Raw genomic sequence first — 14,753 nt, 5'->3', positions numbered from 1 at the left:
AGTCTCCCCCTTGCTTGGTCATCCAGTTTGGAGGGATCGCCTGATCTAGGCAGGGTCTTGGTGGTACCATATGCCGTAGCCAGGGTCTTGGTGGTACCATACGCCGTCCACTTCTTGATGATTGTCTTGACTGTGCTCCAAGGGATATTCAAGGCCTTTGAAATAATTTTATACCTATCCCCTGATCTGTGCCTTTCCACAACTTTATCCTGGAGGTCATTTGAAACCTCCTTGATCCTCAAGGTTGAATATTTGCTGTGAAATGCAAATGCAAAGATAACAGCTGATTTTATTCTGAAATAATCAGAATCATCACATTTTAACACAGGTGGAGGCCAACTAACTTGGTGTGTGATTTTGAAGGTGATTGGTTACACCTGAGCTCAGTTACAATTGCTACTATAAGAGGGGTGGACACATGGCGTAATGGCTAAATGCAAAAAGTGGCCTAAATGCAGAACGTTACATTTGGCGCAAACCAAACACTGCACATCACCCAATTAACACCATCCCTACTGTGAAGCTTGGTGGTGGCAGCATCATGTTATGGGGATGTTTCTCATCAGCAGGGACTGGGGCACTTGTCAGGGTAGAAAGGAAATGGATGGAGCAAAATACAGAAGAATCCTAGAGGGAAATCTTCTGGCCTCCAAGAAAGCTGAAATTGGGACGGAAGTTCACCTTTCAGCATGACAACGACCCTAAGTACACAGCTAAAGCTACACTGGAGTGGCTAAGGAAAAATAGATATAAATGTTCTTGAGTGGCCCAGGCAGAGCCCCGACCTAATTCCAATCGAAAATCTGTAGCATGACTTGAGGATTGCTGTCCATCAACACTCCCCATGCAACTTGACTGAGTTTGAACAGTTTTGTATAGAATAATGGGCAAATATTGCCTCCTCAAGGCATGCAAAGTTGGTAGAGACCTATCACAACACATTCACAGCTGTAATTGCTGTCAAATGTGCTTCCACCAAGTATTAACTCAGGGGGTGGACACTTATCCAACCAAGATAATCCAGTTTTGTATTTATAATGAATTTTCTGAAATTTGTACAATTTGTTTTTCACTTGGAAGTTGTGGGTTATGATGTGTAAATAAAATGTGGAAAAAGTCGAATTTGATCCAATTTAATTCCATAAGGTAACAACAACAACAACAACAACAACATGCATTTTAAGGCCATTTTCCCTGCTAGAGCGGGGGGGGGGTAGCCTTGCGGTCCCCATGACAATCTTCTCCATTTTGCCCTATTTTCTGCATCTCTCCTTGTTAACCCCCCTGCCCGCATTTCTTCTTCCACCATCTTTAGCCAAGTCTTTCTCGGTCTTCCCCGTCCTCTACTTCCTTCTACATTAATTTCCATCACTCTTCTCAACCAGTCACTTTCATCCTTCCTCAACACATGACCAAACCTTTCCATAAGGTAACAAAAGGTGAAAATTTTGAAAGGGGGTGTGGACTTGATATAGGCAATTTATATTCAAATTTGAATCCACAAAGTCGAAAAGCAAGCTACCATCTTGATCCAGGTAGAGCGCAATGTAATGCATCAATTCCTTTTCCGAGGAGGAACATTTACCAAGATGTATGATGTACTATAGTTTTCAATAACCAATCACAAAAAAATTCACATTTCCACTTCTCTTCTGCTTTATTACCCATGGTGATTGTGTTAAAGGTGGAGGTGCGGGAGCGCGAGGAGAGCATGAGATGGGAAACAGAACAGAATCAGCAGAAAAAGGAGCTACAACTGGAGGTCTCTGTAGAATCATTGAAGCAACATGACCTCAATCAGCTGAGAGAGGTATTTGGTGCTGGTGCATCATTCATCATCATTGTTTACAAGTGGAGAACGTTTTGTGAAGAGTCTGAAAGGACTTACCTGTGAACTCACCATGTCCAGAGCGAGGCAGCCCTGGCACAGAAAGACTCTGAAGTTCATCGTTTGAGGCACGAACAGCACGAGCTGGAGCAGCGTCTCCACGAGGCTGAAGAAAAGGCAAATGATTCGGAGAACAAACTCCATGTCATGGAGGTAAGTCGTTGATCATTTGTTGATGGGTTAACAATTAACCCACACCAGCATGCGTGAAGACAAAATGTGTTATCCTGTAAGTGTATGGGATGTTCCAATGGCTTTTGGGGATGGCAAAGAGGTCACACTATCCTCTGCACTGTCTATTAAGGCTTATGTTCTCCATTCTATTATTAGCTATCCGATTAGTGCTTTTGCAGGCAGTGCGTTGCATCGATGAGTGTCGTCTATCAGTTTGATATTAATTTTGGGACATGTATACTCATTAACAATTAGATGTTAAAGATCCCACAGTGTAATGTGATGAAGAATCGGCAAATTATCGCCAGCACCCTGGACACATTCCAAATTCCTGCCCTATTGTACAGGGCCACTTCATTAGCAGCACAGTCAACAACAACAAAAACAGGAATTTTAAGGCCATTTTCCCTGCTAGAGCGGGGGTTAGCCTTGTGGTCCCCATGACAATCTCCTCCAATCCCCAATCACAATCTTGTATCCAAATCACAATCTAAAATCCCAATCCCCAATCTTCCCCAATCAGTCATGCTTCAATAATGATGCAATGAACGGGCCAAATTCATAATTATATTCTGATACACTCTGCAATCGCAAATGTAGATTTGTAATGATAAGGTTGTGTGCACGTGTTGTTGCAGTGATTTCAATGTTTTATGCATGCAACAGGCCTTGAACAATAATTGCTCTATTGCCATGTCCCGTTAGGCTCGTTGCAGGGAGATGGAAAGCCGCTGTGAAGATCTTCATGCTTTACTCGAGGGGCATCTGGAACAACAAGAGAGCATGGAGGTGTCTCTTTCCATGGCCAACGCACCTGGTGGATCTGAACTGCCTCCAGACCTCCTGACAGATGCTACCCTTGGTCTACAAGCTCCAGAAACCTCCTCCAGCACACAGACGAGCTCATCAGAAAGCGATTTGATTGCAGATGCGAGCTTGTCGCCGGATACCATGGCATCGCAGAACTCGAGCGCAACGAACAATGCAGGCCTCGACCCAACTGCCGAGACCATGGCTCTGCAGCAAGTACATTGAGACTTATAAACCATAAAGGCTTATCGAGTGTGAAAAGACAAAAAGTCTAAATTAAGAAGAGATCTTGGAAAATGTATCACTTAATTCTAGCTTTTTGTGTGCTGTCACAGGAAGTGACTCGCCTTGTGAAGCAGACAAACAAGCTGAAAGATCAGCTACAGAATACCAAGGTACTGCATTGTACTGTGTCTGTTTAATTATCTGGTCCTTATCAAGCCACATATGGTTAAATGAGTATCTCACAGTGATGAAATGAAAATGGATAAAGCACTTGCAAATATCCAACAGTGCAAGAATGTGTAAAGTAATGGTGAATTGACATAATATTACAGAAATATAAGCATTTGTTTTAACTTTTATGGTCTCAACGGTGGCAGTGATGGAGACAGCAACAAAAGTTGTAGGTTTACGAGAATCACTGGGTCAGGAGGATTGCAGAAGTGAAGAGGGTGGATGCAAGGAGGATGGATGAACTGAAGGAGGAGATTGGATCTTGATGAGCTTGATGGGGAGATTGGTAAAAAGCCAGCTGAAGTGAGCTGGACACTTGGTGCGGATGGCAGAAGAAAGAATGGCAAAGAAAGCGGATTGGTTGAGGGAGCAAGGTAGGAGGAAAAAAGGTAGACCGTGGTTGAGATGGGAGGATTGCGTGAAGAGAAATATCAAAGATTGGGGTGGTTGGAGAGTGGAGAGAGTGACTGAGGGCATAGGAAAGTGTAGGAGTATAGTGGTAGAAATAGGGCAGAATCTTGGTACCCTTGGATATCACCCCTTATAAAGAGGAGAAGAAGAAGAAGACTTTTTTAAATGTTAGCCTTGACAATCACCACTAAAAAAAAATTCTAGTATTGCAAAAAAATATGGGAAATGATCCCTAAGAACCTGTTGACATTGGAGTTTATTTTTGGGGGTGTTGGGGCATCATGCTTTACTTGTTTGAAATCAACTGTTTTGTATAAAGACTGTAGCTAAGGATGCTTTTTTTTTTATAATTTCACAGCCTCTTGGTATTTTATGCCTCCAGTGTCGAAGTCACCGGAGGCATTATGTATTCGGGTTGTCCGTCCATGCGTCATCCTGTTTTCGTTACTGCGATAACTTAAGAACGGCTGATCTAAGTCAAACTTGGTGCAAGTATGTGTATTGACACAAAAATGAAATGATTAGATTATGGGGTCAAGAGGTCAAAGGTCAGAGGTCCCTTTGGGTAAAAGCACTATTACCAAGCTAACTTGTGAACCAGTGATGGGATTTTGACCAAACATAGTACAATTATAGATTATGATGAAAAGATGAACAGATTAGATTTTGACATCAAAGGTCAGGGGTCATGTCAGGTAAAAATGTGGTACTTGAGAACAGTTGAAGGGATTTATATAAAACTTGGTACAAGTATATATTATATATAATGATTTAATAATGTGGGCGGAGGCATATCTGTCGACGTCATGATGTCAAAGAGTGCCGTTCTAGTTGTTTTTTTTTATCGTTTGAAGTGATTAAAGACAGTTATTAAAAGCAGTTGTAGACCAAAATGGAAGCATCCACGTTTATACAAACCACAACAGCAGTGTTAAATTGCAAACTTCATGATGACTTCATTTTCCATTGCTGTCATAAATTTGTGTAAGAACACAAGACAAGAAAATAGAGTATATCTTGTATTTTTGAGGAAGATCAGGACTGGAGAAAATGCTAATGCTTTACATGTGATGGGGGAATGTTTTGCTTTTTTAATTGATGTCTTGAGAGGAAGAAGATCAATTGATCACATGTTTAAGTGGAAAGGGCTTTGCGGGGAGTTTAGATGGGTTGCTGGTTTCTCTGCAATGACAACTGTTCAAATGCACCAACAGATTTTGTAAGCTTGTAAATTTAAAGCTTATGTTGAGGAATTAAGAAGGTAAATGTTGAACTCTAGCGTATGACCTTGCTATGAATGGACCTCACAACTTTATAACTCCAAGAATTATTTTCCAAAAGTATAAAATTACAATTATGTACTCAATCGTTCATCAGTGGGTGTATTTTTTAATAGTTTAAATTGTTTTTTGTTTTTTTGTTTTTTTTCGCTTTTCATTCTGTTGCAGGTTTTGGTGGCAGCTTATAGGCGAGATGCTTCTGTCAGGGCAGAAACTGTCAGTCAGGAGCAGAAAGCAAGAGCACAGGTAGAATCTACCCTTCAAGCTCTTCATGAAGAGTTGGTTATATTGAGAGCAGAGCAAGGGGAACTCCATGCCTTACGGGAGCAAGGAAAGCTCAAAGCGACGGAGGCACAACGAGAAGTAGCTCTTCAACAAGAGATTGCTAAATTGGATGGGGAAAAGACGGAACTGGAGGAGGAAGTGAAGGTAAGAAGGCTGTGCAACTTCTCTGCTTTCGGATGTCTTTTAAGTTGTGATCATGGTACATTCTCATTAATGTGTTTGTGTGTAGTTATTGCGAGTGGTGCAGGCAGCGAGTGATGAGTTGATTCAGGAAAATGAACAGCTGCAGGAAAACCTAAACTCAACCCGACTCCAGCTGAGAAAGTGAGTGTTGGTTTTTTTTTTTTTTTTTTTTTTTTTTTAAGTGGATTGGAAAGTGTAGGGATATTTTGTAGAAGTTTGATAAATGTATGAAGGGGCATGTGATGTGTAATGCACATTTATCATAGGATGGAGGGGCAGTTGGCGTCGGTAACCACAAGGGATGAGGGTTGTTCGAGGCGAAAGGCCTACGAGCAGACGGTGGGGCTTCTTAGCCGGAGGTTGCAGGAAGCTCTTGGGGAGCGAGATCTGGCACGGCTGGAGATTGAACGGCTGCAGCAGACCAGCAACACTCAGGTAAGACCTGCAAAGGTGGCTTGAAACATGCAAACAGTACACAAATGTGTTGAGCATATGCAGATCCCATCTGTTTACCTAAAAACCTGAAATGAATGTTGAATATCAGGATTGGTAGCCGATGTCGTAGTCAAATAACTTTCTTTAGGTAGTAGGTTGTGGACAGCAACCGCCCAGGGTAGTACTGGCATTCAGACTTAGGAGCGTTAAAGTGGTGCCCGGAACCATCTTACACTCTCCATGTCAGGATTGCTAGTCTTGCTTTCTATCTCACTCAAACTATAGCTATCGGGCTAGCTTTGATCTCCTTCTCACAAACAAACACCATACACTTTTCATGACACACTTTTCTTCTTTCATTTAAGGCCCGGCCTCGATGAGGGCTATTAGACCGGGAGCCCATGGGGGTCATCCTAGCTGGAAGGTTAACCAATTTTCATGTATATAGCAATGCTCAACAATGGATGGAGGTCCTCAATGCCAAACAGGAAATCAGAGCTGTCTTCCTTGACATATCACGTGCCTTCGATACGGTCTGGCACCCAGCTCTGCTCACCAAACTCTCCTATGGTAGCCATGTAAATCTCCACTCATGGCTTGGGGATTTCCTCTCTGGTCGTAGGCAACGTGTGGCCCTGAATGGATTTCTCTCATCTCCCCTTCCTGTTCTGGCTGGAGTTCCCCAAAGTCATGTTCTGGGCCCTGTGCTATTTCTGGTCTTCATCAAAGATGATGTAACGAAGGTGGTTTGGTGGTTTATCTAAAGGTGGTTTATCAATGATGACATAACGGTCACGTGGCATCATTCAAGCACGAGGACTCATCTGCTCTTCGGACTTAGGCCATCTTCTCTCTCTCCTCTCCCTATCCCTCCCGTTGTGTTGCTCTCTTTCTCTCCTTACCCCGAGCCCCTTCTACCTGGTTATTGTACGAGGAGAATAATAAGAAACCTCGTGGGAGACACACAGCACGGAAAGAGCAGAGGGTGCAAGACCACGAAGGAGGCGGAAGAAGACATCGACTGCGATTGTGAAGTGAAAGACCCATCGACCAGGGAGTCAACAAGTCACTTGAGCCCAGTCTCAAGTGTTTGAAGCACGGCATCACAAACGAGTAAGGGCGTGTCGGGACCTGGTTCGCGCCATTGACCGAGTGGTTCGCACCAACCGGAGCTGTTTTCGGATGACGTGCTGATGTCCTTGGACTTCGCGCCAGGCTCTGGGCCGACCGGGCCAACGTGCATCGAAGTCCTTTCCAAGTGTGTGGTGGTGACCGGGCCGCCGTGGTGCTGACCAGGCAAACGTGGCGTGGTGCTGACGGCGCCCCCGCAGCCGTGATGCCACCCCCACCCCCTCACCACCCCCCCCCCCCCCCCACACCCCCAGAATTTCCATGTTTTAAACGTTTCCCAGTGTGTACCCTGGATTAGAATAGGTACACCGTATCCCTGCGTGCCGTAAGAGACGACTAAGTGGGTTGGCGTCAGGAAGGGCATCCGGCCATAAAAACATTGCCTCAAAAAGAGAACCATGACAATTACAACTACACATGGGCAGGGTACGGCCCGAAGTGGAGATCGGTTTCTGAGGTTTGGGACATGGAATGTAGGGACAATGACAGGGAGATCAGGAGAAGTGGTGGAAGTATTGGTCAGAAGAAGAGTGGACATATGTTGTGTGCAAGAGACGAGATGGAGGGGAAGTGGTGTGAGAATGGTTTAGGGTAGGCAGGGCCAGAAATACAAGTTTGTGTGGCAAGGGTGCCTGGAGGGCGTGAATGGTGTTCGTGTTCTGTTTTCTGAGGAGTTTGTAGACAGTGTGGTGAGTGTGACGAGAGTGAGTGATAGGTTGATGATGGTGAAAATGATGACTGGAAAGCTCTTGGTGAACGTCATCTCGGGATATGCTCTGCAGGTTGGTCGGAGCGATGAAGAGGACAAGTTCTGGTGTGCGATAGAGAAGCTGATGGAAAACGTGAAAGATGAGGAAGTTGTGGTAGGAGGAGACCTGAATGGACATGTGGGAAGGAGTATGGATGGTTTTGAGGGAGTTAATGGGGGTTATGGATATGGTGTGAGAAATGGAGAAGGTGAAAGGTTTTTGAGTTTGCTGATGGAGCTGATTTGTTGATTTGTAAAACTCAGTTCCAGAAAGAGGATAATAAGCTTGTTACATACACGTCAGGTGGGTCGACGACAACCGTTGACTACCTGTTGGTGCGTAGGCGAGATAGGGGGCACCTCCGGGACACAAAGGTGATCCCGGGGGAGGAGGCTGTTTCACAGCACCACTTGGTTGTCTGCGACATAAGGGTGAAAGGTGCGAGGAGAGCTCGGCGGGTGACGTACCAACTGAGAATGAAGGTGTGGAGGTTGAAAGAGGTGACAGCAAGGGAGGCATTAAAAGAGAGACTGAGTAGGGTAGAGGATGATGTGGTTGAGCTTGAAAGTGGTTGGATGTCAATGAAAGCTAGTCTGTTGGGAGCCATTGGTGAGGTATGTGGATGGACAAAAGGACCACCGAGGCACTCGGAAACATGGTGGTGGGATGATGAAGTTGGAAAGAGGATTGACGAGAAGAGGAAGGAGTGGCAGAAGGCGAAGGGTACGGGAGCAGAAACAGCAGAGCATGAAAGTTATAAGGCAGCCAAGAAGGCAGCAAAGAAAGAGGTAGCAAAGACGCAGGAGGCATGTCGGAAAATGTTCGGAGAACGCTTGGATTCGGAAGAGGGTCAGAGAGCAGTATTCAGGATTGCAAAGCAGATAGCGAAAGAGAGGTGTGATGTGATGGGGGTGAGTTGCTTGAAGGATGAATTGGGACAAATCGTTGTGGACCCAGATGGAATTAAAGGAAGATGGAAAAGATATATGGAAATGCTGTTGAATACAGAGAATGAATGGGATGGCAACATAGAGAGTAACCCAGTTTTAGGACCGGCAGAGAAGATAACTGAGAAGGAAGTTGAGGAAGCGATAAAAGCAATGAAGAGTAGAAAAGCGGGAGGGCCGACGGGAGTTGTGGGAGATATGTTGAAGGCAGCAGGAAGTTGGGGTGTGAAGAGAATGACAGAGATCTGTAATCTGGCGGTGAAAGAAGGCCGCATTCCAGTGGATTGGGAACTGAGTACCCACGTCCCTCTATACAAGGGGAAAGGTGACCCTCTAGAGTGTGGCTCGTACCGAGCCATAAAGTTATTGGAGCATGGAATGAAGGTATTGGAGAGGAGGATAAGGAAGAAAGTGAAGATCGACGAAATGCAGTTTGGAATAATACCAGGAAGAGGAACGACAGACGTGCTTTTTATTGTGAGGCAGTTGCAGGAGAAGTACATGGAGAAGTGGAAGAAGTTGTTTCTTGGGTTTGTTGATCTGGAGAAAGCATTTGATGGGGTTCCACGCAAAGTATTGACATGGGCAATGAGGAAGTTAGGAGTGGAGGAATGGTTGATCAGAGTAGTGATGGCAATGTACAAAAGAGCGCGCACAGCTGTAAGGACGAAGGACGGGAACAGTGGTGAGTTTGAGGTGAAGGTGGGAGTGCATCAGGGGTCGGTACTAAGACCACTACTATTTGTAGCTGTGGTGGAGGTGCTGGTTCAGAACGTAAAGGAGGGTTTACCGTGGGAGTTGTATGCAGATGATCTGGTGTTGATTGCGGAAAGTATGGATGGACTGAAGGAAAAGATGAACAAGTGGAAGGAATGTATGGAGACAAAAGGTCTGAAGGTGAATATCGGAAAGACGAAGGTGATGGCAAGTGGTAAAGCATGTGGTGAGGTGGAAAGAACTGGGATGTGGCCCTGTGCTGTGTGCAGGAAGGGTGTCGGAGTGAACTCCATTCAATGTACAATGTGTGCTGAGTGGGTTCATCAAAAATGTAGTGGTCTGAGAGGGTCATTAACCAGTGTGGCAGCTACATTCAAATGTAAGGTGTGCACAGAGGGAGCTGCAGATGGAGGAAATGTTGAGTTGGATTTTGGAGACGGCGTGAAGCTGGAAGGTGTGAAAACATTTTGCTACCTCGGAGACATGCTGAATGGAGAAGGTGGATCAGACTCGGCAACGGTTGCTAGAGTGAGATGTGCATGGAAGAAGTTTTCCGGGAACTGAGTGACGTGCTGATGAGGAGGGGAGTGTCGATGAAGCTGAAGGGAAAGGTGTATGCTGCATGTGTGAGAAGTGTTATGATTTATGGGAGCGAGACATGGGTAATGAACGTAGAGCAGCAACGAAGGTTGGAAAGGGTGGAAATGCAAATGGTTCGATGGATGTGCGGAGTATCGTTGAGAGAGAGGAAGACAAATGATGAATTGCGAAAAATGATGGGAATAGAGCCTGTGATTGATGTTGTGAAGAGGATCAGGTTGAGATGGTTTGGTCATGTGTTGAGGAAGGATGAAAGTGACTGGTTGAGGAGAGTGATGGAAATGAATGTAGAAGGAAGTAGAGGACGGGGAAGACCGAGAAAGACTTTGCCAAAGATGGTGGAAGAAGAAATGCGGGCAAGGGGGTTAACAAGGAGAGATGCAGAAAATAGGGCAAGATGGAGAAGATTGTCATGGGGACCGCAAGGCTAACCCCTGCTCTAGCAGGGAAAATGGCCTTAAAATGCATGTTGTTGTTGTTGTTGTACCAATGATCTCTCCGACTCTCTGGAAAATCCTCTCTATCTCTTTGCTAATGACTCCACTATCTGCCGCTCCATCCTCCATCCCTCAGATCGGCAGTCTGCAGCCTCCTAACTCTGCAGACCTGAACAAAATCACAGACTGGTCAAACAAGTGGAACATGTCTTTCAATCCTGACAAATCGCACACTCTTACTATGTCTCTCCGAAAAGACCGACTGGAAAACCCTCCCATCTACTTTCTCAACAATCCTCTCCAAGAATTGCTGTTGCTCAAGCTTTTGGGTCTCACTATCTGCCATGATCTTTCTTGGGAAAACCACATTTCCAAGCTGGCCTCCAAAGCCAGTCGCCGACTGGGCATCCTCCGTCTGGCGAAGTCCTTCCTTGGCACACCTGAGCTCTTCACCACATACAAGGCTTTCATCTGCATCTCAATGGAATATTGTTCCCCCCTCTGGGCCGGTGCTCCTGCCTCTCCCCGAGCTCGGCTTCACGCTGTTGAAACCAAAGCTTTAAGAATCATTGGAATCTCCTGCGATGAAGCTAACTCCGAGGGCCTTTCACTCACTCACCCAGGCAGGTTGGTGGTCTTTCTGTCTTCTACCGACTCCTCTCTGGCCTTGCTCCCACAGCTCTCTCTGTGCTCTGTCCCCCTAATATTCCTACAGGTCGCACAATATCTGCCAGCAACCCTCTGATGGTTAAACTGCCAAAATATAGGCTCTCTGCTCACCTTCACTCTTTCACTCCCCTTTTCTGCCACCTCTGGAACAAACTCCCCCACTCCCTTCAATCCCACTCCTCCCTCCAGGTCTTTAAAACAGCTGTTCACCACCATCTCTTATCTTCCCCCATCCAAAACCTTGATCTTTTCTACCCCCGCTAATTCACCCCAGATACATTTTTTTTTTTGGAAATTCCAACTTCTTTCCTGGAAGTCCTTGCAGTGTTCATATGTTTTATACCTCTCCCACCTCCCCCCAAGCCCTCCCCCTCACACATTTCTCTCGATGTCCCTGCTCTCAAATGTTGTGTTTGTGTCCTTCCCCCTCTCCCCCCCATCTTGTCTACCGCTCCCCTTATTTTGTGTTTGATGTGTCTGACTTTTTGTGTGATTAATGTTAGCTCTTTCACGAGCCTCGATCTTGTATACAAAACAAACAAAAAAAAAAGGTCCATGTGCATGTCCATGTAAGGAAATGGACGTCTGCCAGGCACATTCTGGTGGGTGTGGTCAGAAGGGCCATTAGAAAGGGACCCCAAAATTGAGCTAGATCAGCTCTGTGAGTTAACCTGATGAAACCTACTGGAAAATGTTCGGTGTAGCCCCGGGTATCATGAATGGCCATTGCCAGACATTTTCAGTGGTGGGTTGTGCCCTCCAGATGCCCCCGAATGCCCCCCCGCCCCCCCCCCCCCCCCTTCCATTGAGCTAGACGGAGAGTGGACATATGTTGTAGCTGTTGACAGCTTCATCTATAGTAAAACCCAATTTATCTCTTGATTCTGTGGCTTTGTAATTTACTCACAATTATCAATGTAGCACGTATTGACCAAGCCTGAACCTAGATAACAAGGTGCCAGGCGTGTTACTTTAAATGTATTGCTTTTTGTGACACTTTTACCGGTATATGTGTGGGAAATAAAGTCAATTTTAAAATAGGAATCAAGTAGTCAAGTTCTCTTTTCACTGCAACCCAACTTACTGGTATTTTATTAATGATTAGTCATCAACGCATCCAAGAAGATATTAGAAGCAGTATGAGAGGTAAGTTTTGTTACTTAAATTGCTCCCCTTAGATCATGCTACCACCTATTAATATTATCTCATTAATCAAGCTTTAAAACTTCAACGATTTAAGAGAAGTCTCTCCTTTGTAACCATACTCAAATTCAGTGTGTTTATGATGATGCAAAGCGGTACATGTACATCTACATCCCTTGGAATCCATCAGGTATGTGTATGTTACCAGAATAGCACCGAGGCCTAATCACAAAATGCATAAAATTCACCAAACCCTCACCCTCCTGCTGATGCTGTCCATCCATCAAATGGAGGGCCACTTGTCCATTAATTAGGCTGCCTTATCCACTGATATAGACATGTCAATGAACCTTATGCAGCCAAGGTTACTCACACTATATACTACAAGTGGAGCCTATATGCTTAGCTGTACGGTCATTAATTTTAAAGCTAAACAATGTGAATTTATACTCTTTTCTTGATTGGGGGAAATGAAGGCATATATTTTTCGTGTCTGACTGGACCATTATGATAATTCTTGTACATGTGACTGAACCATTTCCCTCAAGGTAAGCTAATGCCCATACTACGAAAAAATGTCAATTTTGATTCCTCTCAATTAATATTTAATATTACTGCAGTCATTTCTTTTTATAATGGGTGTTAGCAAAAGTGTGGCTCTGGGGATTTTTTAATACAATGCATTATTCTCACACAGATTTTGGTAAGCAGTGATCACGAATCTACTGTCAGCTATCACCCTTCTTGTCATAAGCATTACGCAGGGAAGCGTCTGACAGAACGCCTGCCACATGAGGATGAACTCACCACCAAAAAGGCTTCTATCCAAACAAGTCGCTGCAGTGTCTTCCCAAGTCGGATCAGCAGGGCCTGTTGAAAGGGACTTGTATTTTCTGTGGCAAAAGCCATAAGAAGAAAAATGGAAAAGAGGAGCCCAGACTGAAGATAGCGACAGTTGCCGGTTGCGAGTCACTTTGCCATCGGTAAAGTCTTCGAAAAACGAACGTATCGAGAGTCTCATTCGGAGTGGCGTAGACCTGATCGCGAAGGAAGGCAGTATACCAATAATCATGCCGTGTCCCGTTCCTGAGGGAGACTGATGATCAAGATAGGCCCAATGAAGGGAGCTCATCTCAGTCCTACCACAAGAGAGCATTTGCAGCTCTGCTTTCACATATCCATAATGAGGTGCTAGGAAAGCAACGATCTGTGCTATTTGGTGATTTACTTGGCATGTACAAAGAGGAGTACACCAGTGTCTGAGGAGATGGGGCAGACCTCCAGGCCTACACAGCTCAAAATCTTACCAGGAAGGTAAAAGAGCATTTCAAAGAAAAAATCGCAATAAAACTGGCAGACCCTCAGAAAGGAAACTTCATCTATAGTTCTGCTCTTCCAGAAGAGGATGCCAAGGCTCGCCTTTATGAGGATTCTAAATTGTATGAACAGGATAACAAGTTAAGAAGGGCCGCTCTCCATCTTAGATCTCTGATTATGCAGCTCCCGAAGACCAAGACCCCAAATCCTGCAACAGTCCAAAATTTGAAGGAATGCACCACATGAGATACCAGCATAGCTGGACCTGTTCTTCAGATGTCTCCTTGGTGGCATGACACTAACTTTCAGTGGTGCACACAAGTTAGTCGACCGAAAGGTAACTGCAATGGCATCGGATGCCATTTACAACGTCACTCATGGTACAGTAAAACCACATGGTACCGATGTCAGCATCGACCTCATGGTACCACAGCTCATCGTTGTTGCCAAAAAATAAATACATCGGGTTCTATCTTCTTTTTTTCTCGCTCTCTCTAATGAATGAGTAGAAGTGTTTTGTTTTCATGTTTAAAACATTGATAGCATCTCCAGTTGACATTTCTATAAATTGTTCCCCTGACTAATCCATACCTGTTTCAGCAGTACGCAATTTATCCAACCATAATATTGGAAACGCTTTCTTTAATTTTACGAACTTAAAGGGAAATAATAGTTTCGGCAACGTATTACATTTAACAGATAACGTCAGCGTCTTTACAATCCCCACGATAAATGGCGTGTTATACTTTACAAATCCCTGCTTTTCCCATGACTTGAAATGTAACATCTGATTTTCAAAAGTTATATTGCTGTTATTCCATAGTATTTTATTCTTACCAGGTTAACTCACAAGCTGATCTCGCTCAAATTTGGGGTGCTGACATTCGGGGGTGTCTGGCGGGCACACTCCACCACTGAAAATGTCTGGCAGTGGTCATTCATGATATCTGGGACTATGCCGAATTATTTCCTGTAGGTTTCACCGGGTTAAATCACGAGCTGATCTAGCTCAATTTTGGGGGTGGGGGCATTCGGGGGCATCTGGCAGACACAACCCACCACTGAAAATGTCTGGCAGTGGCCATTCATGATGCCCAGGACTACGCCAAACATTTTCCAGT

The 14,753-nt window shown here is 44.8% G+C and overlaps 2 protein-coding genes across 3 annotated transcripts in view; one reads left to right on the top strand and one right to left on the bottom strand.

The window, feature by feature from the left end:
- Positions 1–1,928, bottom strand: part of LOC137412343 (uncharacterized) — a 64,130-nt gene extending 62,202 nt beyond the window's left edge. Inside the window, exon 1 of the mRNA XM_078773982.1 lies at positions 1,889–1,928. The gene's annotated coding sequence lies outside the window, so the exon portion shown is untranslated. The remainder of the gene's footprint in view (positions 1–1,888) is intronic.
- The window catches only part of LOC137412342 (uncharacterized), a 57,718-nt gene that overhangs the window by 21,806 nt on the left and 21,159 nt on the right, over positions 1–14,753 (top strand). For both annotated transcript variants that reach the window (XM_078773969.1, XM_078773970.1), the window contains exons 9-15: positions 1,685–1,810; positions 1,910–2,041; positions 2,768–3,088; positions 3,208–3,267; positions 5,188–5,448; positions 5,534–5,628; positions 5,754–5,922. In XM_078773969.1, coding sequence (XP_078630095.1) covers positions 1,685–1,810; positions 1,910–2,041; positions 2,768–3,088; positions 3,208–3,267; positions 5,188–5,448; positions 5,534–5,628; positions 5,754–5,922 — 1,164 coding nt within the window. The remainder of the gene's footprint in view (positions 1–1,684; positions 1,811–1,909; positions 2,042–2,767; positions 3,089–3,207; positions 3,268–5,187; positions 5,449–5,533; positions 5,629–5,753; positions 5,923–14,753) is intronic.

This window comes from Myxine glutinosa, chromosome 3 (assembly GCF_964187855.1).
Source record: "Myxine glutinosa chromosome 3, kmMyxGlut1.1, whole genome shotgun sequence".
NCBI classification, from domain to species: domain Eukaryota; kingdom Metazoa; phylum Chordata; class Myxini; order Myxiniformes; family Myxinidae; genus Myxine; species Myxine glutinosa.
This window is presented reverse-complemented; position numbering and strand designations above follow the sequence as displayed.